This window comes from Dysidea avara, chromosome 3 (genome assembly GCF_963678975.1).
Source record: "Dysidea avara chromosome 3, odDysAvar1.4, whole genome shotgun sequence".
NCBI classification, from domain to species: Eukaryota; Metazoa; Porifera; class Demospongiae; order Dictyoceratida; family Dysideidae; genus Dysidea; species Dysidea avara.
The window spans coordinates 9,175,349-9,199,020 of NC_089274.1; the positions used below are offsets into that span (position 1 = coordinate 9,175,349).

The following is a 23,672-nucleotide window of genomic DNA, read 5'->3' on the forward strand; positions in this document are numbered from 1 at the left end:
TTCAGATTTTTCTGTAGTTAATATCACAGGTATAAAAGTGATAGTCATCTCAAACTATCCCAACAGTGCATGTAAGAATACAGGATCTAGTCCCAGATCAATTTACTCTAATACAACAGTCAAACATGCGCCTGCATTCTAATTGAACAGTCAAGTGAAGTACATAATTATGTTTATACTCTACAGTATAGAACAGTAGTAATAATTTTCAAGATGGTTTTTTATCATATTATCTATATACTAACCTTCAGCATCCAAGGGCTAGAAGTGAGACTGCTAGTTGTGGCCAAAAAACTAACTTTGGGCATAGGGAATAATCCTTGCCTTGGGCCTGTACATAAACACTGATGGTTAAAATTACAACCCTTGAAGTGTTAGCTAACTTACTGCTCCCCCTAGTCTTTGCACTGAGAAATTAGTATACCTTCATGTTATTTTACAATTCAAACATTGGCCCACACAAGTGTTTAATTAAAACCTTTCTACTGTTGCATGTAACTGAGTATCACACTCACCCTATAATTATGTACATTTTTCTGAATAATATTAGCTAATCAATAACTAACTAGGCCTGAGTCAAATATACTTAAAATTTTTCCCAAACTGCTTTCAGGAATTCCCCAAATTTTAAGCTTCAGTTACTCTCATTATGCCTCCTAGGTTAACAGAATTTCTTTGGATTTAATCATGAAGCTCTTTTAGAGTTTTTCAAAAAAAACTAAGTGACAGTTTGAATAGAGAGGATCTAAGGAGCTATTTACATTTGATTGCGATTTGAATTTTCTGCTGGCTGCTCTATTAGGGAATATTGATCTATTTACAAGGACTTAAGCTCCATGGCATGAAATATTCACTTAGTATGTTTGCATTATGCCGACATATCACTCTAGCCTATAATGTCAGCATATTTGACTCAGGCTTATAAGTAACTCTACCACAAAACAATGGAACATGATAGATAAATTACATGCAGGGATGCTTACATGTGCACTGCACATCCCACTATGATCATTACTACGTCACAGTTAAAGAGCTACATAAGTAAAGCTACAGTATACTATGATATTACTGATTCTCCTTGCATTTGAAGTGATGGGGGTTTGCTTCTTCGGAGAAATGGCAGCAGTATTTGTGAAACCATTCAGATATCACTTGCTAGCTATCGACTAATTGCTCAATCATACACTTTTTGGCTGCACAAGTTGGTAACTTTAATTCTAACAGTACTTACCACGAGAACTTTCACTGCCATCTTCATCATCTAGAAACAGAGATCATGTTTTATAAGCTTTGTATACCATGTATATGCCAACTTACCACCAACAACTGATAATTTCTTCTGTGCCCTTGTTACCATATGTTTTATGTGTACTTTTAGCTTTACTGGCAGTATTTTAAAGGTATGTTTGAACCCCATAATTTGTGTTATGAATACGTGTATATATCCCATCCAAAACAACATATCCAAAAAAGTGTGTGTCCAAGTAAAGCAGCGACAAAAAGTAATGATATCATGTTGTGGCCATGTGTGAGGTATGAAAATATTAATCAGATATCAGATAATACAATATTATTGTTAAAGTATTAATCAGAGCTATGTGATGCTGCTAGCTTTTAAGTGTGTGAGCATCCTCATAAATGCCACTCAAATTTGATTATCTATAAAGCAATAGATTCTTTGATAGCAATAAATAGTTTGAGTTTGGCTGCCTTTCCTTTGTTCATAGCATTGCCCTATATGGGAAAGGCGGCCAAGCTATCAGATAATCTATTGTTTTATTGAGAATCAAATTTGAGTGGCATTTATGAAGATGCTTACACACTTAAAAGCTAGCAGCATCACATGCATAGTTCTTATTAATACTTCAACAACCATATTGTATCATCTGATTAATATTTCCATACCTCACACATAGCTGCACTATGATATCATTGCTTTTTGTCGCAGTTAACTCTGCTTTGCTTGGGTGAGCACTTTTTTACAGCTATAAGCTGTTATGGATGGAATTAAATTTACACTTTACATGAAGTTGAAGCATGAATGTTATTCATGGGGGTCTGAGTGGCTCAGTGGCTCAATTAATGAAGTTTAAGTGATCTCACTATGTTTTGTCAATAAATTAAGTAGTTACATTCAGCTTTTAAAAGAAAATGTAAAGGTGACTATTCTATTAGAGTGGTTGACTGCTCGTTTAGAATATCTCGCTCTTTCATTTACTGAATATGTTACCCAGAGCAGATTAATTTAGCCTGTTATATAGCTACTGCTACTTATTTATAATGGTATTTAGTAAACTACAGCTGATGGACTTTTCTACTGAATACTTGGGACTTGTATAGCTAACAAAATTGTGGACCTTTTGCTGACATTGTGAACCTTTTGTGCTGAAATTGTGGACCTTTTCTCTAAGAGGGCGGTTCTTCTGGACCCCCTGACTACGGGCCTGACTGCAGATGCATTAAAGCATATAGTTGCTAGATATGAAGTGTCTGGAAATAGTGATCGTTGGAGTAGGTGAACTTTAGCAAGCTGTATCTGCCAGTTGGTGTACATTTCAGACTCCAAATTTTTATCATGGTACTAACATAGACTAAAGTTATATATACTAGAGTTTAGCGGCAATCGGTTCTTTCCTTGCGGAATTATGAGCTGTTGTCCGGATATAGATTTTTTTGTCTGGTAATCGATCATTTTTTCGGACAGACATGTGGGCTTTGTATTCCTACCTGCTTCAACCGATTGGAGTGATTTTTGGTATGTAAAGTGCCAACCCATATGTCCTCCTATGCTGCAAATATCAGGGCTATGGAGCTGTTTGTTTGGTTGCTACAGGTGTCCGGATATAAATTCATCCGGGAATTGATTAATGACTCTAGTTGTATTATTGAAACGATGATTATTTCTAGAGGCGCTTATGCCGATAACCTGTCAACTTGAAGCGATTTTACAATAATGAAAGGTAATATAGCTGTTTCGATGCCAAAAATGTGCTGTTGTCAAGGTCTTGATCGAGCATTTGGTGAAGTTGTCTTTTTCTACTACTCTATTGCTAATTTCGTGGGCGTGACTAGATTGCTGACACCCGGGCCCTGGTTCAGTTACGCCACTGATAAACTACATAGTTATAGAATATATTTACACGAGTAGGTAGCTATAATTATAATAATAATTTACAAATCATTCAGTCATATATATATGAATCAACAGTTGGCAATAATAGTAAAAATTTACTTAGCTAGAAGTTTAGAAGAGAAAGTCAGTCTGATTGACTATCTATCCAGTCATCCTAATCATCAAGTAAATTTGATTCATCAGAGCTAGAACCTGAATCAGACTCAGAGGTTGAGGTTGCTGACAACAATTCAATGGTATCTGTTGTGCTAGTAGTAGCAGCACTAGAACTTCTGCTAGTAGTAGCAGCACTAGAACTGGTGCTAGCACGCTTTCATTTCTTGTAGGGTCGTCTTGCCTTCTGGTTTGGTCTACGTACCTTCTCTTTCCACCAAAGATCAATGGCGTCATCTGGACAAAAATCTGTCAGTGGAACGTGTGCGCTAGTTATGGTCAACAGATCATCAAGTGATTCATTTGAAAGTGAACATCTTTTCTTAGTCTTGATTACATTGACTTGGGAAAACACTGTCTCTACTACCCCATTTGAAGCCGGCAGAGAAAACAAAAGCTCAACCAAGGCTAGAGTATTAAGCCATTCTGATGCAACTGGTGCATGAAAAAGGCGCCACCAAACAGCACGATACTCCGTTGTTGACAAAGAAATGTACTGGCAAGCATATTGCAGTACACTTTCAAATTCAGCATGAATTTCCTCGGTGCACACATTGGCCTTTCTAAGTGGAATTGAAAATTTTTCTACAAGTCTATCTACAGCTTCTAAAGGGTCACTTTCATCTAACAATTTCTGCCAGCCTTGAGTGGCAAGGACAAAAATTATATCCCTTAACTGGAGATCAGACCATGCCAGCCTAGATTTAATGCAATTGCTGACTTTTGAACAATAGTCTTTGTAAGTGCTAGTAAAGTATATTTTTTGCAGCATCAAAGTGCACTAGCTTCTGTGATTGATACGATATGGCTCCATTGTTATTTGTACACTTAAGGAGTGTTGCTGCATACGTGGGCCACCTGTCCAAATGTATTGAACTCAATTTGTCAATTCTTTCACAGACCTTAATAAGCTAGTTAGAACAGCAAGAATATCTAGATCATCAGATTGCATCACTTTTGAAAGTATGGTGCAAGGAGTAAGAAGGTCCACAAACAGTGCACAGCCAAGCAAATACTTGCTATTAATCCACTGCCTATAATAACCCTTGAGCTTAGCTTTATCGGTTGACTTTACAGTAGGATCCTCTGACAAAGCTGCTATGTGACTGGTATACGCACCATACTTAGAGAGGACACGCTTCATCGCATTCCATTTGTGGCTTATCCATCGTGAACCACTAGCTCTGATAGGTCTCGTCCCACCATCTTCAGTTGACAGGCATTCTTTTAACTCTACAACTACATCCTCTAGTTGTCGACATTTTTTGGGAGACTTTTCATATCATAGATAAAGTCTAAGCAGCATCTTATCAACAAGATCAAATGATGTTTTTTTGAAAGCATCTTTTACTGCCAGTTCTAACCTATGGGCCATACACCACATCCAAAATATCCACGGCAACTCCTTTTTCACTAATCCCTTTAAGCCAGCACCTGCAATGTTAGTAGCAGCACCATCAGTTCCAATCCCAACCAGTTTGGTACATTGCTCCCCACTAATTGCAGGAATACCAAGTTTCTGCACTGCTGCCTGAACCACATCATATATGCCCAATGCTGTTGCTGTTGATGGCCTACTGATGTACAAATAGCTAGTCCTTGTAGAAACCTTTTCACCAACTCCATCCTTATCAAACCACACTACTAATAGAAGCTCATTGTCTATGTTACCAGCATCAGTCGAACCATCTAACAACAGTGAAAAGAACTTAGCTTTCTGCAAATTAACAACTAGTTCATTTCTCTTGGCCTGAGCAATGTAACCTATAAAGGAGTTTGCAGCAGTTTCAGTGGTGTAGGTGGTCCCGATGTTTACACCATGTCGAGCTTCAAGATCATAGACACTAGGAAATTTCCGAAATGGGATCTTTTCCACAGCAAGCCAGTACACTATATCGAACTTATGCCTTAATCTTACCTTTTCGTCCTCAGACAAACTAGTCAAAGCCACAACGATGGGAGCGTTTGACGTCGAACTCTGCCCTGTTGCTGCTGCTGTCTGTCTTTGCAGCAGAGCCATCGCATGGTTATGCTGCTCACTACTAGCATGCATGGTCACGTATATTACTAGTACGGACAGATTCCGCCCCAGATATCCATCGATCACTGAAATTTCGCTTACACAAGATTTGTGGTCGAAACCTAGTGCACACAGTACATTTCAGCTTCCTTACTACCTTATTTCCACCTTCGACGAAGGTTTCACAGTCCAGCCGGTAACAGTCTTACACTCCCGATCAAATTCACGCTGCCACTTCTGAAATGTAGAGTATTGTACTTTCCTCTTCGATGTGTCTCCGGAACCCCTGCTCCTCTTCATCAAAATTCATAAACTGACAAATCGAATACCACAATTGAACCTACTCTCAATGTTTGTTTAGCGCATGCATATCAATGCCTTTCTTCGACGATGAAGAGAAGACAGATTCACAGCTGGGCCGACGAGATAACTAACAACCCGCAAGCGTTACTTGTAAAATTATTATTATTGTATTAAAAATGCATGATACAAACAAATTATAATTTTTAAAAAACTGGTCGGCAGAAATGGCCGCTCAATACCTGTTTTGAGCGGCCAATGTGCCATTTTGGTCGGATATTGGCTGATGGCCGACTGTTATATTGTGCACTGCAAGGGGTTCGGATAATTGAGGTTCCACTGTACACCAAAGGATGTGTCTGAATTGAAAGCTTACCTTAGCATCCTAGCGTATTATGGTAAATTTTTACCTAACCTTTCAATACTGCTGAAACCCCTTTATTCCCTGCTTCAAAATAACAAAGCTTGGTTATGGACTAACGCACAAGAGAAAGTACTTCAGCAATCAAAAGAGATGTTAACCTCCTCATCTGTCTTAGTCCAACCTTAGAATTGACACTGGTATGTGATGCATCCCAGTATAGATTAGGGGCAGTTTTGTCTCACCGTTTTCTCAATGGTGGACAGTTTTGTCTCACCGTTTTCCCAATGGTGAAGAGAAGCCAATTGTATATGCTATTCAAACCAGAGCAGAAGCACTTACAGATAGAGCAAGAAGAGCTTTCTTTAGTGTGTGGGGTTAAAAGTTCCATTCCTACTTATACGATAGACAGTTTACCATGTATACAGATTACAAACTGTTACAAACACTGTTCAATCCTAACAAGTCAATTTCAACTGTGGTCTCACAATGCATTCAAAGCATGCACCCTGATGTGGTGGCCTATCACTGATAAGGACATATAAACCCTGGTCACGATTACATCTTGATTGTGCAGGTACTCTGGAAAACAAGTTTTCATAGATGCACACTCCAAATGGCTATATGTATTTCCAGTATCATCAACAACCTCAGAGGTGACCATGGATAAACTTCGAATCCTGTTTGCTACTCATGCTATTCCTACTTCTGTAGTGACAGACAATGCTTCCTTCCGTTTTTGTTTGTGCTGAGTTGAAGAGATAATTATCACCTGTTCCCATTTACTGATCCAGGTGAATCTTCCGGTGAGCTAGTTACAGGACAACCCAGGAGAAATATCAAACCACCTGAATGACCAACATTTTAAGACTGATATTTAGTTATTGTAATCCTTTTAGTGATTGTATGTATATCTTGATTTTTTTGTAAGGATGGAAGAGTATCATGATGTAATAATAGTTGTACACTTGCACTATTGTAATTGTACATGTTTTGCAAATTGTATAGTTTATGAATGATGAGTATGTGCTATTGAACTGTTGTTCTATATAATCTAACGTTACTACAGTGTAAATGTGTCTGTGCGTTTGTATGTACGTGTTAAAAAAATCTATTACTTGTAGAGGATGATCTACCAACAATGAAAGATCTCAATAGATATGTTGCTAAGAAAAGTTATGCCACAAAATGGAAAGATATTGGAGTAGAGTTAGACTTGAACTTTGATGTGTTGGATACCATTGAAAAGGATCACAACGATCAAAGCGTGCCTTGTTTTCAGAAGACTCTTGACAAATGGCTGAAGGCAAATCCTAAAGCTACTTGGAAAACACTGGAAGTTGCTCTTACTAATGTTAGACGACAGGAACTTGGGCTTGATCCCATTGATAATTTATATAGTGAGTAAATTATGTGCTGTGTGCACCCACCATGATTTACTCAATGAACATTAATTTTGTAGCTTCCAGCAGTGTCCCCAGTGATAGTCAATCAGATAACTTCCATACTATCGGTTAGTCCGGCTGATTTTTATTTTATTACCACATGTGATTGTGTACTATTGGTGATTTGACAGATACAACTGTTAGACACAAAACATGATTGATACAATGAATATACAAGAATACACATGTACTATATATGTCTTAACAAGTGTAAGGAAAATTAGGAATTTTATGTTCAATTTATATAAAAATTGGGAAACAAGGGGGGGTCACCTATACCTCCAGATATAATAGTGGATATCTTATCCCTATTTCAGTCTATGATCCCTAATCAAACTTTAAAAATTCTTCTTTATACTTGTTTGTTTACTTTTTTGTAACATTATTATGACTGGTGATCCCACACATACTGCATCAAAAGAAAAGATGGCACCAGAGTTAATGTTTTCGTCTGAATGTGCACCCCAGCTATCAGTTACTGACTTGAAAGTGCAGTTGCTATTACGCTTTGCTTTCACCTATTTTCAGCTCAGTACACAGCATACAAGTGAAGAACAATATTAGAAGCGTCTCCTCAATCAATCCAATCACCACAGAAAACACAGACAATTCCCATTTACGAATGTAGAGAAGCCATGCATCACACTACCACAAATCAACAGCTTGGGCTGTCAACAAAAAGAAGTGGGACACAAAGGAGGACAAAGGTAGATCCATAATGTGTGCATTTTATGTAAAGCAGTATGCCAAAAGGTACATCTCGGGACGAAGCAACATTGAACGAATCAAGCCTGTAGCATTAGCTGTTATTGAGTTGAATGCATCAGGCAGGCAGGCAGGCAGTAAGTAGAAAATTCTACAAATTTTATTTAAATAATTTCATTGGAAGCATTTAGGATCATACTGAAGGTACCTTTGGGCTTTGTTATGCCTACCCAAAAAGGCTCCAGGATGGTATCATGAAGCTGGTTTTTGCATGAAATTTTTGGCCAATCCTCTAATATATAGTACGGTACTGTATGATTATTGGTGCAACATTATTACATAACATATATTATACTTATACTACATCCCCCTTACTTAAGGGTTCGTTACACGCAACTATATAACATAGCCTACTAAATACAAGTTACCTTACTTACAAATTATATGTTACAACCATAAAACATAACCTATTAGTTAGCAATCATCCGGTCTATAGTGCTGTGGAAGTATCCACTCCTAGTGTGTACAGCTTCATCAGTTGGTGGTACAGAAGGAAAAGAAGGTTGTGAAGATTGTTCACTTACAGTTGGTTGATCACTAGCAGGTTCATTGTGTATAGATATGTCTGGGATTACATCTGATTCATCTCCAAAAGTTGTTGGTGACAGTATAATCTGATGGTAGTTTTGTTTGAGTGTTCCTTACAACATTTGCACTGTATAAGATCTTGGAGCAACTTCAGAAACAATTTTACCAGTACATTTGTGACCAGGTATCCACACTATAGCTATGTCTCCTTGTTTCAGTGAAAGCAAGTTGCGGGCCTGATGTCTACTATCAAAGTTCTCTTTCTGCTTCTCATGTCTTGTTGTTTGTCTTCTTGATCTTAGAATCATCAGGTAATTTAGGTAACAGTGCATGCCCCATAGTTGGCAAGGTGCTGCTTAATTTACGATTCATTAGTAGTTTAGCTGGACTGTAACTAATGGTAGGTAGAGGAATTGTTCTATATGATAGAAGGGCAATATACGGAGCGTTTGAACTCTTCAGTAACAGTTTGCAATCCTTGTTCTGCCTCACCGTTTGACTGTGGAAAGTAGGGACTGGATGTGTGCTTAAAGAAGTACTGTTTGGCAGAACCAATAAAACTCTTTAGAGGAATATTGCAATCCATTGTCCATAACTACTTCTTGGGGGGTCTTGTGTCTTACAAAGATAGACTTCAAATGCGTTATGATAGTATTGGATGTTTCTTGTGTCAGTTTTGGCAACTTCGTGAAAAATAGTCAACATTGCCCGACCTCCATTCTGGTTATATTAGTTAGATTTACACATAATATGGATACTTCTCCTTTGCTTTTTGGCACCACCACCACCATCCCAGCACACCACTCTAGGTTCTTCTACTTTACGGATTACCCCCAACTCTTGCATACATTTCAGTTCTTGCTCCACACTGGACTTGAGTAGAATGAGTACCTGTCTGGGGGAGTGGCAAGAATGTATGGTTTAGCAACACAATTATTGTACTCTCCCTCAATAGTACCATGACCTTGAAGCAATTCAGGATGCAAGGTGATCCATTATTTGCTGCCTCACTGAGTCAATTGTATTAACTCTACTCATTAGTTGTAGGGCTGTTATGGTTGAATGACCAATCAGAGGCTTGCAAAGACTCTTGACAACATAGATGTCTTGTTCCTCGTAGTTGTTTCCATGTGTAAGACTTCCCCCTTGAACTGACCTTGAACATTCATGGTTTTTTAAAACCAAAATAGAGATTTGGAGCATTTCTGTACCTGTGGGGTCTTAACGTTTTGTACAGTTTCTCCATGGCCAGTACACAAAAAGTTTTGGAATTTTCAACTAGAGTAGGAACATAGCATGTCAATAAAAAGGGAGTAAGGTAAAGCAAAGTAAAGCCTACGAGCTATTTCTATCTTTTCTAAAATAGAATTTTTACAGCATAAATACATCACTTCATTCATAATCTTAAGTTTCAAGGCTGGTTTTTCCATCTGAATACAGTGTACAAAGTGCTAACAATTATTTGAATAGTGTGTTAACGAATCAAATAGTGTCACGCCGACCCAATGGTCAACCGAATAATTGTTTCAGCACTATCCATTATGCATCCATGCATACCGCATCAAAGAAAGTGCTGCGTGCCATATCAATAATCGTCTGAAAAGTGAAATATCCATTATGCTTCATTGTCAGCTATGTTCAACCTGTTACACAACAGTATGCATTAACAACTGTTCAAAAAGCACCCCTGCAATCAAAGTAACCACTGTGAAAAATGTGGAAGATTTCTGTACAAAGGGAAGCCATCACGTGCTACCGCTAAATTGACACTTTTCCTGTCAGCAAAGATCAATGGGACACAAAGGAGGACACTAGTAAGTCCACGAAGAATGCATTGTACATACTGCGGTATGCCAAAAGGCAGTCCATAACATCTAATATTGTGGGCAATGTATACAAAATGACACAATGGTGCTTACTTACAGGATGTGTCTAGTGTCTGGGGTCTCCTTGAAATATCCAAGCTTATCACTAGTGTACTGATTAAAGGCATGTCATCTTTTTCTTCCTGCTCCTCTAGGAATTGTGAGTCTTTGTGGCTTCTTTCCAATACAACACACCCTTAACATCAATTGGTTTATCACTGATGAACAATGGTGCCCGACTGGTTGACTGCTTCACTATATTAATATCACTAGAATCATCTGTTGTTGTTACTAGTCTATTACTTCCTTGCCAACCACACCAAAGTTAAACTTGGGGGCTTTTTCATTTTTAATTGTGGAAGTTTATTTTGTTTGGGAACAGTGGTTGTCGTTGTCTTTTTTGTCTCCTCACTCAAGTCTGTTGCAATAGATGCTGCCTTCCTCATGACATCATGATATAAATGCAGATAATTCTTCTGACCCATCATCATGTGATCCATTGTCATGTAATTAACATGACTAGTATCAGTACTGGAGTAGGTGATGTAGATTAGTGCCAGTGACCATATTAGGGAGGCCACAAGTGCTCCACTAATAGATCTTTTGAACTGCACAGACAGACAAGTAATCATTACACTACAAATAATGTTACAAGTTCAACTGGGCAGAAAATCATCTGGTAATGAGTTCCATTATGGCATGTACAATTGGGCTCATGCCACCAACAGGTTCCATGATTGCTCAGCTCTGACACAAGACAATAAGGTCAGAGTGGTACAAGCACACACTACACACTCTCTCTTATAACAATGGATGAAAAACACAGAACACAGCACTTGCTCTACAAAGCCTTAGTAATGAACAACAGCGTGTGTGTGTGTGTGTGTGTGTGTGTGTGTGTGTGTGTGTGTGTGTGTGTGTGTGTGTGTGTGTGTGTGTGTGTGTGTGTGTGTGTGTGTGTGTGTGTGTGTGTGGGGATGGGTAGTGCACCCACGAGGTTTTGTTAATAATGTCCCTAGCAGTCTCTAGGGTAATAAGCCAACTACCAACATACACGGCGTACAGTCCTATACATCACTGATGATCATCTGATCATCCTGTCCATTACAACATCTGTGCCTGTGTTCCACCTCAATGTCATAAAACGCCCCTTAATTAATACGCTTGGGTTTCCTCAGAAAAAGTAGTCTCACGCACCTGGGGGGAAGCATTGCTATGCAGCTATGGCGGAGGAAGGGGAGAAGAAAAGAAGTGTTACCCATCTATATGTTCTATCTTATTTTATTTGAAGATGTCAGCTCGATCATGAGGTGGTCAGAAGATGAGGTGAGTGAGGACAGTGGAGATGGAGAGGATTATGTGGCAGCGGCCAGTAAGAAATTGAAGACAAGCAGTTCACCACTCGTACCCCCTAGATCACAGGCAACATGGAGTAAGCGGGCTAGACCCCCTACTAGTAAAGGTATAGTGTGTTCATATGTATGTTTATGTGACAAGCCATGCCCATTGATAAAAACTCACTTTACTCATATATGTTCCATCTTATTTTATTTGAAGGTGTCAACTCGATCATGAGGTGGTCAGAAGATGAGGTGGACGAGGATTATGTGGCGGCGGCCAGTAAGAAATTGAAGACAAATAGTTCACTACACGTATCCCCTAGATCACAGGCAACACGAAGTAAGTAGGCTAGACCCCCTACTAGTAAAGCTATAGCATGTTCGTATATGTGTTTATGTGACAAGCCATGTCCACAGATAAAAACTCACTTTACTCACGACTATCAAAGCAAGATCAAGAGAAGTTACACACAATATTGTTTAGTGCCATCCACTGTAATTATCTTGACTTGATAAAAGAGATACTTCAGACTGGTGTGGACATCAACAGTATTAAAAATGAGGTAGGCTAGTCCCATCCCATATGTGATGTGATGATCATGCTGTGCTGCTATTGCAGGATGGAGCCACTCCCCTTTGGTTTGCAGTTGATTTAGATTGTACAATGGATATGATTACATCAGTAATGACACCAGCACAGGTTGGGATCAAATACAAGGTATAATAAGATGTTACAAGGGCTGGAATGTCATCCTGTTTACCTTACAGCCAACAGGGCTATCTCCACTCCATCAAGCTGTCATCAAGGACAAGTGGGAACTAGTGTTATACATGATCAATATTGTCCGAGTAGAACAATTAAAACTACCTAACCCGAATCAAGATAATCGAGAACAACAAATCAAATCACAGCGTTCTCAGCCAAGTAATTCAAATTATGACATCATCAATAGGAAGAACAAGGTTTGGACAATTTGAGGGGTGGAATTGGTAATTAGCTGTCTGCACACAGCATGGTTGGAGTCCACTACACTATGCTGCTGATCATGGATACACTGATATCGTTCATGTGTTAGTGATGGAGAGAGAATGTGATGTGGCCATCGTGACTAGGGTTAGTGTATTGTGGTGTGCATAGTACTGGTGTGTGATGGTATCATAGTTTTAAATTTTATGGCATTAGTGTAGTATCTAGTGATAAACAAAATGCTTCAGTGCCAGCAACAGCTTGATGCATTAGTTATGGAAAAATGGCATAGCTAGCCTATGTTTTATTTTTATCTTTAGCATTTGCTGGGTCATGCATTGCAGCCAATTCTTATAGCAGCAGCAGTACAGTTTGCAAATTATAACAGTGAGACTCTAAATACTCAGGGTCATTACAATGAATAGTGCACCTATAGTTATGACATATCTAGCTAGATATTTCTACTAGCTCCTGCTACTTTCAGGCTTGTCAACAGTATGGTCAGCATGCACAGACATTTATGTACCCAAGAAGGTTGATTGTCCTGTGGGATTACATGTGAGATGAGCACACCATACTAACGCCAATAAAACCTAGTACTTATGGCTCACATCCCTAGTTGGATAGTTATATATAACAATGACAATAGCAATACGAAGGTATCTATTCACATATTCAGGGTTGCCGCATATAAAGCAAAGATTTGGTTTGCTTTGTAGTCTAGTGTGTCACCCTAGGGACAATTATGAGCTCCATACTGTAACTTTCAGAATTGCTCTGCTGTAAGTTGTTATAACCTAATTTGATGATCGTTGATTTACAGCACAGACACACAGCTTTTCACTTGGCAGCTCGGAATGGCCACTTGTCATGTCTCAAGTTGTTATTTGCTGCAGCTGAGGCTAGTCACTCTCTGCCCTCCTTGCCTAAAATGGACAAGGTAACCTGCTGGAGACCATACCATGTACATTTTGCTATGATGAGCCCCTCCCACAGAAAGGATGGAATATTGCATGTCATGCCAGTGCTCAAGACAACACTAAAGTAATGGAGTGGTTAATTGATAGCATGTCGTTATATGGAGCTGATGTTAACCAGCCCAGTAAGGTGGGTGTGGCTGTTGTAGTGTGAAACATTATATTATAAACTGCAGAAAGGAGCCACACCTCTTTTGATTGCCTGTGAATATCAGAAGACAGAAATGTTCAAGTTATTATATGACAAGTGTAATGAAGTGACTGCCCTCACTCAAGTAAACAGGATTACATATTGCTGTCTCTGCATAAGAATTGTTACAGGATGGAAAGAATGCACTACACTTAGCAGCATTACACGATGCTGGTCAAATTGCTCAGATAATACTGGAAGATGAAGACTTCCCTGTCGACTCTCAAGATGAGCAGGTCATTTCTCAGTCTCTTTATCACATTCTAATTACCACACACCCTCACAGTATGGAGAAACTGCACTCCACATAGCCTACAAGAGAGGGAGCTACAAGGTACAGGGTCTTTTGATAATGAATGGTGCTAATGAAACAATAAAGAACAAGGTCTGTGTGTAGTAGTACATATATATGGCATTTTATTATTTGGTTGGTTCAATAGGATGGGGAATGTCCTGTAGATGTGCAGTTTAAAGATCACAAAAGTGAGGAAAATTTAATATGAACATGAGAAAAAAAGATGTTCTTGGTGCTGTCCTTAATGACTCATTTTTTGCTGCTGCTGCTGCTGCTGCTGCTGCTGCTGCTGCTGCTGCTGCTGCTGCTGCTGCTGCTGCTGCTGCTGCTGCTGCTGCTGCTGCTGCTGCTGCTGCTGCTGCTGCTGCTGCTGCTGCTGCTGCTGCTGCTGCTGCTGCTGCTGCTGCTGCTGCTGCTGCTGCTGCTGCTGCTGCTGCTGCTGCTGCTGCTGCTGCTGCTGCTGCTGCTGCTGCTGCTGCTGCTGCTGCTGCTGCTGCTGCTGCTGCTGCTGCTGCTGCTGCTGCTGCTGCTGCTGCTGCTGCTGCTGCTGCTGCTGCTGCTGCTGCTGCTGCTGCTGCTGCTGCTGCTGCTGCTGCTGCTGCTGCTGCTGCTGCTGCTGCTATATTCAGCTTCCTTTTCTGACTGGCTAGTTGACTGTCTCTCCATGCCCTCTAGTGGTGCAATTAAGGTCTTACTATACTTGTATCATGCTATCGTGTTTATAGACAAGAAATCATTTTCAGAATCAAAGTGTAGTTATCAACAAAGAGAAATTCAGTGGTTTCTTAATTGCAGGCCTCTACTAGTAGTATGGTTATCAGTAATGTTGTATACAGGTGTGTAAATTAGATGTTGCTATAACAAAATGAGGGTGAACTAATTTATATAGTCCCTACATATAGTCCAATAAGGTTTAATACCTTACCATGATACAACTTTAACAAATGAGTAGTAATATACATGATTGTAAAGTAGTCCCTCAGTTTATCTGACCTTTGTTATCTATATCCTTTATCCAAAATTAAAAAGTGACTGTTCTATTAAAGTATTTCAATGTATGGGCTTCAGTTAACCCTTAAAGTTGCACAATACTTTTGAAGAATGTGTGTTTATGCAAAACAAACTTAGATGGCCAGCTAACTTGGCCTGCCTAAATCCATTAGCCTAAAACCAGATATCAAACAAAAGTTTGTTCATTGGGCTACAAGGGGAAGGTTAAATAACCACTCTAATAACAATGGCTTACTTGGTATGAAGTGGTGAAGAGTGGTTACTGGTTTTATTGTCACGTCGCATTCCACGTTTTTTCCGCCATCTTAATTAATGTCAGAATTCATGTGAGCTGTATAATATGGCTTTACTCCCCATTGAATGGCAAATCGGCAAACGGTTATTTGTAGTGAATGGGATCAACTAGGACCAAGTTATGTACCATTTTCTAAAGGTATGTAAAGATTTACATGCTTATAAACTGAAATTTATTTTCACGGCATGTTTTGGTCGTCATAGTCGTACTTCTGTTGTAGGGTAAATCCCTAGGTATGATTTTAATCCTCATTACATCACAAGTAAAATGACATTAATTGCGTAGCCATAGGATAATCACTTTGATAATTACAACGCTTTGTTTACAACCATGCGTAGCAGCCAATGTATCAGCCTATGCAATTTTAAGGGTTAACCTAAATGCTGTGGCAGATCCTATCTCTCATCCCCAAAAATATTAAGATACTCTAATACAGCGGTTATTCTAATAGAACAGTCACCCACCACAGTTATATTTATCATGAGTTTGATAACATTCACCTGTAGCACCATCCCATAGTCATACTTACCTATATAGCTAGCCTGCTAGATTTTTTTTGCAAATTAAATGCACATGGTCCTTTGTAAGACAATGTCTCATAACTGTCACTGATCCCTGCAGCTCTTGATCAGTGTAGGTCACTTATAAAAGGAAACACAGTATTATCATAAGACTACTCTACATCAAAAATTTTGGTCCTGAAACGTACAAAACCTTTAGCTTCTAGGGGGGGGGATGTACCCCCAACCCTCCTGCTTCATATACCTACTATCCTAGTACATTAGTACATTCCCCTTGCCAAACCCCGGATCCACCCCTGAAATGGATATCTGTCCATTACATGTTATTGGTTATATTTACCATTTGTACTCATTATATGCAGTTCCTGCTGAGATCAGGAGACTAGGAAAGGAAGCCATTGGAAAATACATGATGGAACTTAGGAAAGGAAAAACTAAGATGCCTCGTTGTAAACTAATGATCCTCGGAGAAGCTGGTGTAGGCAAAACCAGTTTGCTCAGTTTACTGACTGGAGATGAATTTAATCCAGAGCACGATGAAACAGAAGGAGTTGCCACTGACTTTGTTAGTACAACTATTATAAATACTGACAATTGGAAGAAGAAGGCCATGGAGAGTGATCAAGAGTACAAAGATGCTGCAGCTAGAAAATTGGTAGAGATTTTACCGGACCCAAAGCTTCCTACTAGCAAACGTAGCAAGAAACAGTTTGTTCCCCAGCAACTAAGCAATCTCAAAAAACAGTTTGATGCACTGAAAAAGAAGTATACACTACAAACTGTGCAAGATGAGCCTACACCAGTCTTTGTTGCAGCACCAAGACCAAAGATTGTTAAAACTGTATCAACTTTCCATCAACCCACCGTGAACCTTCCACGACCTACTCCTCCCATGTATCAACGACCTATCAGTCAGCCAATGTACCCAGTTACCTTCTCTTTACCTCAACCTGCAACTCCTCCTGTTCCACCTCCTCAAATATCAAAGAAGGAAGATGTACATCCTACACCTACAGCTGTACAGCAAAATCCTTCAGCTTTTGTGAGCCGTCCTAAAGAGCAAAGACCAGTAACATCTCCTCCACCTGCAGAACCATCACAAAATGTGCCCAGTGGCCCCGATCGTACTGAAACAGATGTTGCAAAACAGGCAGTCAAGTTAAAGAAACAGAACCCAAAAGATATCCCTGATTTTCCACTAAAGTTTTCATCCTTTGATTTTGCTGGTCAAGATCACTACAAACCGATGCATCATTGTTTCATCTCTTCCAGAGCTGTTTATGTTGCTGCCTTCAATGTTCGTCATCTTCTTGATGAGCACCAGAGGGACCAATGCATTGAGCAGTTGAAGTTCTGGGTCAATAGCATACATGTTTACACTGATGCTAAAGTGGTGTTGGTGGGGACCCACCGAGGACCATACAATGTCCCTGGCCCTAATCATCTTAATGTTCTTACCCAAAAAGAGGATGGCTACATCAAAGATATCATGAAGGAGCAGTTTGATAAAACATGTTATGTGCAGCAGTTACAATTTTTTGCTAAAGGCAGCATTGTAGCTACAGTGGAGAACTCAATCAGAGGAGATGACAGTGGGGCTGATGTCATTAGAGAGAAATTGTCCCGTCTTGGTGATGGTCACCCTGGTAATGCAGATGACCTCCCCATTTCTTACTTTCGACTGGAGCACCAAATCTTTAAGGAACGTGAGCAACATCGTGGGGGTCTGGTTTCTCGTGAAGAAGTAGGAAGCTGGGCTAAGAAGTATGGGATTGATGATCCTTCAGTAGCATTATTGTTCTTTCATGATATCGGCACAATCATTGATCCTAGTAAGTGTTCACTATCATTATATTAATATTTAGTCACTTTCTTATCTGTGAATATTTAACATGGGAAATTTTAATGAATCAGATGACCGAGTAACTAGACGAGTAAATTTTTGACAAAATACTTCAATATTTGTGTTAAGGAATACCAATAAGGTAGATTTTATGAGTAAAACTGCAAGCAAATTGTCAAAGCTGTCAAAGAGTTTACCTGCTAAAGTTTGGTGCAATACGGTACACTACTAACCCTTGACTATAAATAATTAGCCTACTATAAAAATTACATATATTGGTAGTTGAGTCAGATAGTCAGCCCTTATGTCATAAAGTGACATCCACAGCCAACATGTGATAGCATTTTATCTCACATGAACTCGACAGTGCTTAGGCCAGAACATGTCCACCATACCTAAAGGAGGGAGAAAGATTGGCATAGCTTTTTATGCCAACTGCCTGACTCTACATAAACACAAGAATATCCCTCCCCCTCATCCCCACAACTGTTACCTGAACATATAATATGCAATAGGAGCCTGTAAAAATAATTATCATTTTGACATTTTAAAGGTGATTATTACAGCTGCTTCTAAAGGCTTTAGTTGCATTTCTAAAGGCCTACATTAAGATTTAGATTTAACCGTCAAATATTGCTGAACAGATGAGTAACTGTTGCTTTGAAAGGTTTATCTTGCAAGGTATTATAAAAGAAGTATAGACTGGTTCTGAAATTGCTGGAGACAACTGCAATAGTGTATTGCACTTAATTTAGTTATTTATCACTGTATGTGTAGCTAATCTTATTCAGGAGTTAATTATTGTTTGGATCATAATACTATCAGAAATTTATAAATTTATTTGAAATTTCTGAAATTAATTTGAAATTTTAAGCTCAGATCTTAATTTTTTTACAACATTCTTTAAAAATTTAAAAAAAAAATTCATACACAATTTTAACCGTGACCAGCCCTTGCATATTGCTCACAAAAAAACTATTTACATATCAAGACACACGGTAGTGTGTCGTGCGGCCCAAGAAGCTGGCACATCACACCGTGAGTATATTTACAGGAAGAAAGTAAACACAATTTTCACACCTTTGTAGCTCCATGATTCCTTATCCGATTGAAACCAAAGTTGCTACGGAAGTGCCGGCTAGGTAGGGGAGTCCACATTCCAAATTTGAAGAAAATCGCTCCAGCCATTTCCGAGATATGAACAGCCAAGTTGGGGTTTTTTCTTCGTTTTTTTCTTCTTTTCGCACACTTTGCAAAATCCGCAATAAAACACGAATGCGTGCTCCAATCGGGCTGAAATTTGGCACACGTAAAGGGCTCATTAAGGCAAATCTCAGTACCACGTTTGGTAGGAATCCCATGAACATTCATGGAATTATGACCGATTATTTGCGTAAAATTAGGTCGAAGGTCTGTCACGCCCACAGGGTAACCGCTTGAAGGAATGAGCTGAAAATTGCTATGTAGATGGAGTAACTATTGTAGGAGTGCCTTTTTGTGGTTTGAAAGGAATCCAATTAAAGGCCATTGAGATATGACACAAAACCCAATCTGTGTCAAAATTACACGATCAAATTTTAGGCCCTTATTTGGTGATTATTAGTTTCTCATCCACCGCCCGCATCCTTCTTAAGCTACCGCATGGTAAGCCATTATTTACTCTGTGCATGCTCAGAAGAACACGTGATACCAAACTTATAATTTTTTTTGTTGATGAACACTACAATGCGCTATATATCGCCAGGAGAAATATTGTTTTCCTTAGCAATTGCTGCAGTGCCAGTTGCAATCGTGCTCTATTGACTTCATCAAAGCAGGCTTTTAGTTGACTGTCGAAAAACAGTTGGCGATCACGAAAAGTAGAATCAGCTGGTGAAGGAAATGTTTGTAGTAAGAAAGAAAGACAATTTGGACAAGGTCTTTACATCAGTGTGCCGGTTAATATTATAAAATAATGGCATAATGGTAATACCCTCCCACCCGCATCATAATAATTAGAAAGGCCGGATGAGAAACTAATAATCACCGAATAGGGGCCTTATGAATAAAAAACTATTAGTTTTCACGCCTACCAGGCAAACCGCTTAGAGCAGTGAGCTGAAAATCGGTGTGTAGCTGGAATAATTAGCATAGAAAGTCCTTGCAGTAGTACAGAAGAATCGGAGTACAAACCACCGAGTTATGATTCCAAAGCCAACTACGTGTAGCATATGCGAGATCGAGATACTCTAATAGAACAGTCACCCTAATAGAGCATTCAGCTACGTTTATAACTTACTCCATTATAGAATTATATATATATATATATATATTGCATTGCAAGTTATTCTGTAGGGAGTTCAGCTACAAACAAGTCACCCTGTAGTCAGATCAGCTAGAAGAAGGTACCTAATAGAGAGTCCAGCTACAAAGAAACCATCGTGTAGAGAGTTCAGCTGCAAACAAATCAACCTGTAGAGAATTCAGCTACAAACAAATTGTTCTGTAGAGAGATCAGCTAGAAGAAGTTACCTTGTAGAGAGTTCAGTTACAAAGAAACCATTGTGTAGAGAGTTCAGCTGCAAACAAATCCCCCAGTTACAAAGAAACCATTGTGTAGAGAGTTCAGCTACAAACAAATCCCCCAGTAGAAAGTTCCACTATGAACAGACCACCCTGTAGAGAGTGCAGTTAGAAACAAGTCATCCTGTAGAGAGATCAGCTAGAAGAAGTCACCTTGTAGAGAGTTCAGCTACAAAGAAACCACCATGTAAGTGAGTTCAGCTGCAAGCAAATCACCTGTAAAGAGTTCAGTCACCCTGTAGAGAGATCAGCTAGAAACAAGTCACCCTGTAGAGAGTTCAGCTAGAAGAATTACATTGTAGAGAGTTCAGCTACAAAGAAACTACCATGTAGAGAGTTCAGCTGCAAACAAATCTCCCTGTAGAGAATTCAGCTACAAACGAATCACCCTGTAGAAAGATCAGCTAGAAGAAGTTACCTTGTAGAGGGTTCAGCTACAAACAATTCATCTGGTAGAGAGATCAGCTAGAAGGATCACCTTGTAGAGAGTTCAGCTACAAAGATATCACCCTGTTTCATCTTTTCTTCTTCCTGTGGTAAAGAAAAGAATGATAGGTTAAAAAGCCCTAAAGCCGGCCTATGGCCGGCTTTGGGGTATACAAATACAAAAAGAAGTGAAATCTAATCCATAACAACCAAGCTGTAAAAAAAGAGTGCGGCCCTCAGAAAGGAAGCGGCACCAAATTCACCCGAATTGTTGTTATTAAAATTTTTACCATTAACCTACCATCACAGCCATTTCTTGGCCGCCACCTTGGATTTCACATCTTTTTTCACCATAACCTTTCTGAGGGCCACACTCTTTTTTACAGCTTTGCTGTTTTGGATTAGATTACTTGTTACTCTAAGGGCTGTTACTAGTCATGAACCACGACAGTGGGTTCATAATAGGGATCGCAGTGGAATTATTGAAAATCCTAATAGAGCAGTCACCTAAAACCAGCCTTAGAAAGCAAACTCGAGCATAAAACAACACTCAGAAGGCTTATTGTCAAATACTGAACTCAGACAAATGGTCATATAGCAATAAAAAATGGTCTAGACGAAAGTTGGAAACATTCAAAAATTGTGAATTTTACGCGAGTTGTTCATATTATTATTCATAATATTATTATTATTTTGTTTCACTCGTGTTCAGTCAAAGCTTCCATTTTTTCGCGATAAAAACTACACAGCCTTACTCACTGAGTCCTTCCACGTGTCCATGACCCATTAATTAACCCGTACTCCATAGACCGCTAACCAGCCTCCACCTCAATAAATTTCTAAGTTCTTCGCCATTGCCTGCTGTTCCGTATACAGAAGAAGCTGTAGAAGAACAAAATTACAGGATCTTGTGTGCTCAGGGATGCGTATTGTTCTACTATAGTCTTTATAACGTTAATAGATGGCAGATTGAAGTTGTGCAGCACTTTTTTACCTAACAAGACCATCATAATAGGGTCTTTAGTGAGCTTCCCGTCTTTGCTACAAGAAGCCATTCAAGCGCACATGCAAGGCATCCAGTTTACTCTTCTTCCTAGCCACCACAGTGAGTGCTTTGTTTGTCCATTATAGGGGAAGATATATGGTAGCGCTGATATCATGGCTGCTTTTCACACACAAAAAAGGTTGGGTGGGGTGTTTATTACAACCCTACCATTTAAAAATATTTTGTGGTCTAACCACATATCATCAGCAACCCTCCCATATGGTAGTTGGAAAGGGCGGATGCGGTTGGACATAGACACGGACATTTTCAAAAAGCACTATAACAGTTATTTTTCATACCTAACGCTGTTTTTACAGCAGTCTTTGCTTCCAGACCTAGATCGACGCTTGCGTCTGGAAGCGAATGCTGCTGTAAAATCAATGTTAGGTATGAAAAATAACTGTTTTGTAAATGTAAAAGTGTATTTTAAAATTATCCGTGTCCATGTCCGCGTCCCCACATATCTGCCTTTTCCAACTACCCGGTATTCATGTCATAAACAACTTACAGGGTGTGAAGTCTGACAGTCTTATATGGGAGGATTGTGTGCTACTGTGCTTATGTCACTGTAACTAGCTACTGTGTACTTGCTCTAACACATTCTCCGATCGGCTAGTGACATTGACAGTTGCAAGCATTTATGACCACATGCTAACCAGACTTTGCTGACTATACCTATGGTGTTCCTCTTTATGACGCACTGCTGCTAGCAAACTACACCTAGGCTTTCCAGAGTTAGAGCCCAGTATAAGTCCTGGCAATTGGAACTCAATATGCCAGTTTAAAGTACTCCTGCATGGGTAATGACTGCCAAATCCCTGGTAATCATGTAAGACTGGCTATGCCACTGGCCACTAGTGGTGACATTGTGATTTGTACATGCAGACACCGGCACAGGAAGACTTTTTGGCCAAGCCTATCCATCTCCTCCTATTTAGCTTGATTAACAATAACTCACATGGTTGTTGCTGCATGCAGCCTTGTTCATACGTGCATTTATACAAAGGTGTTGTAAAGTGTCATTGCTACAATAATAGCACTACAGCTACAATGTATAGCTATCTCTTCACTACCTATTCTGCTAGACAACTCTACACCTATAAGTCATCTGCTCGATGTATGCATTGTTATATCACGTGAAAAATTTTCTTCTCTTTTGAAAACAAAGTTGGACTCTACTGGAATTGTAACACTAACAGTTGCCATTCTTATAACTTGTATCATGGAGTTTCATTCTTGTCCTTCTGTTAGAATAAACACCTAAGACATCTTGTTCTTCTTCAAGTCTCCTGTGCCGTCATCAACACTGTCTCCTGTATGATAGGTGCACAATCAGTAATTCTTCTGACAGGTAGCTAGCTCGTATAGCAGTGTGTTTTCAGCAAGTGTGACGATGATTGCTGAAACACTGAGTAGACTAGGAATTAATATAACCTGCCTTATATTTGTACGTGTACAAATCAGGATGAAAATACAGTCTTTATCATAGATTACAAAATTAATATTGCATTAAGATATCTAGTTAATGAGATAATCGGATTGGTTATCGGAAAAACCATATATCGGCTTGTATATCGGTATCGGATTGGTACTACAATGAAAAAGGTAGCAGATACAGATATGTGTATGT

General features: G+C 39.3%; 1 protein-coding gene across 2 annotated transcripts in view; it reads left to right on the plus strand.

Annotated features, from left to right (window-relative positions):
- LOC136249264 (uncharacterized) overlaps positions 1–23,672 on the plus strand; it is an 81,096-nt gene that overhangs the window by 42,401 nt on the left and 15,023 nt on the right. For both annotated transcript variants that reach the window (XM_066041223.1, XM_066041224.1), the window contains exons 8-22: positions 7,092–7,367; positions 7,430–7,480; positions 11,862–12,032; positions 12,128–12,250; positions 12,328–12,473; positions 12,530–12,628; positions 12,679–12,873; positions 12,923–13,024; positions 13,701–13,817; positions 13,874–13,984; positions 14,031–14,129; positions 14,176–14,280; positions 14,331–14,429; positions 14,485–14,527; positions 16,529–17,998. In XM_066041223.1, coding sequence (XP_065897295.1) covers positions 7,092–7,367; positions 7,430–7,480; positions 11,862–12,032; positions 12,128–12,250; positions 12,328–12,473; positions 12,530–12,628; positions 12,679–12,873; positions 12,923–13,024; positions 13,701–13,817; positions 13,874–13,984; positions 14,031–14,129; positions 14,176–14,280; positions 14,331–14,429; positions 14,485–14,527; positions 16,529–17,998 — 3,207 coding nt within the window. The remainder of the gene's footprint in view (positions 1–7,091; positions 7,368–7,429; positions 7,481–11,861; positions 12,033–12,127; positions 12,251–12,327; positions 12,474–12,529; positions 12,629–12,678; positions 12,874–12,922; positions 13,025–13,700; positions 13,818–13,873; positions 13,985–14,030; positions 14,130–14,175; positions 14,281–14,330; positions 14,430–14,484; positions 14,528–16,528; positions 17,999–23,672) is intronic.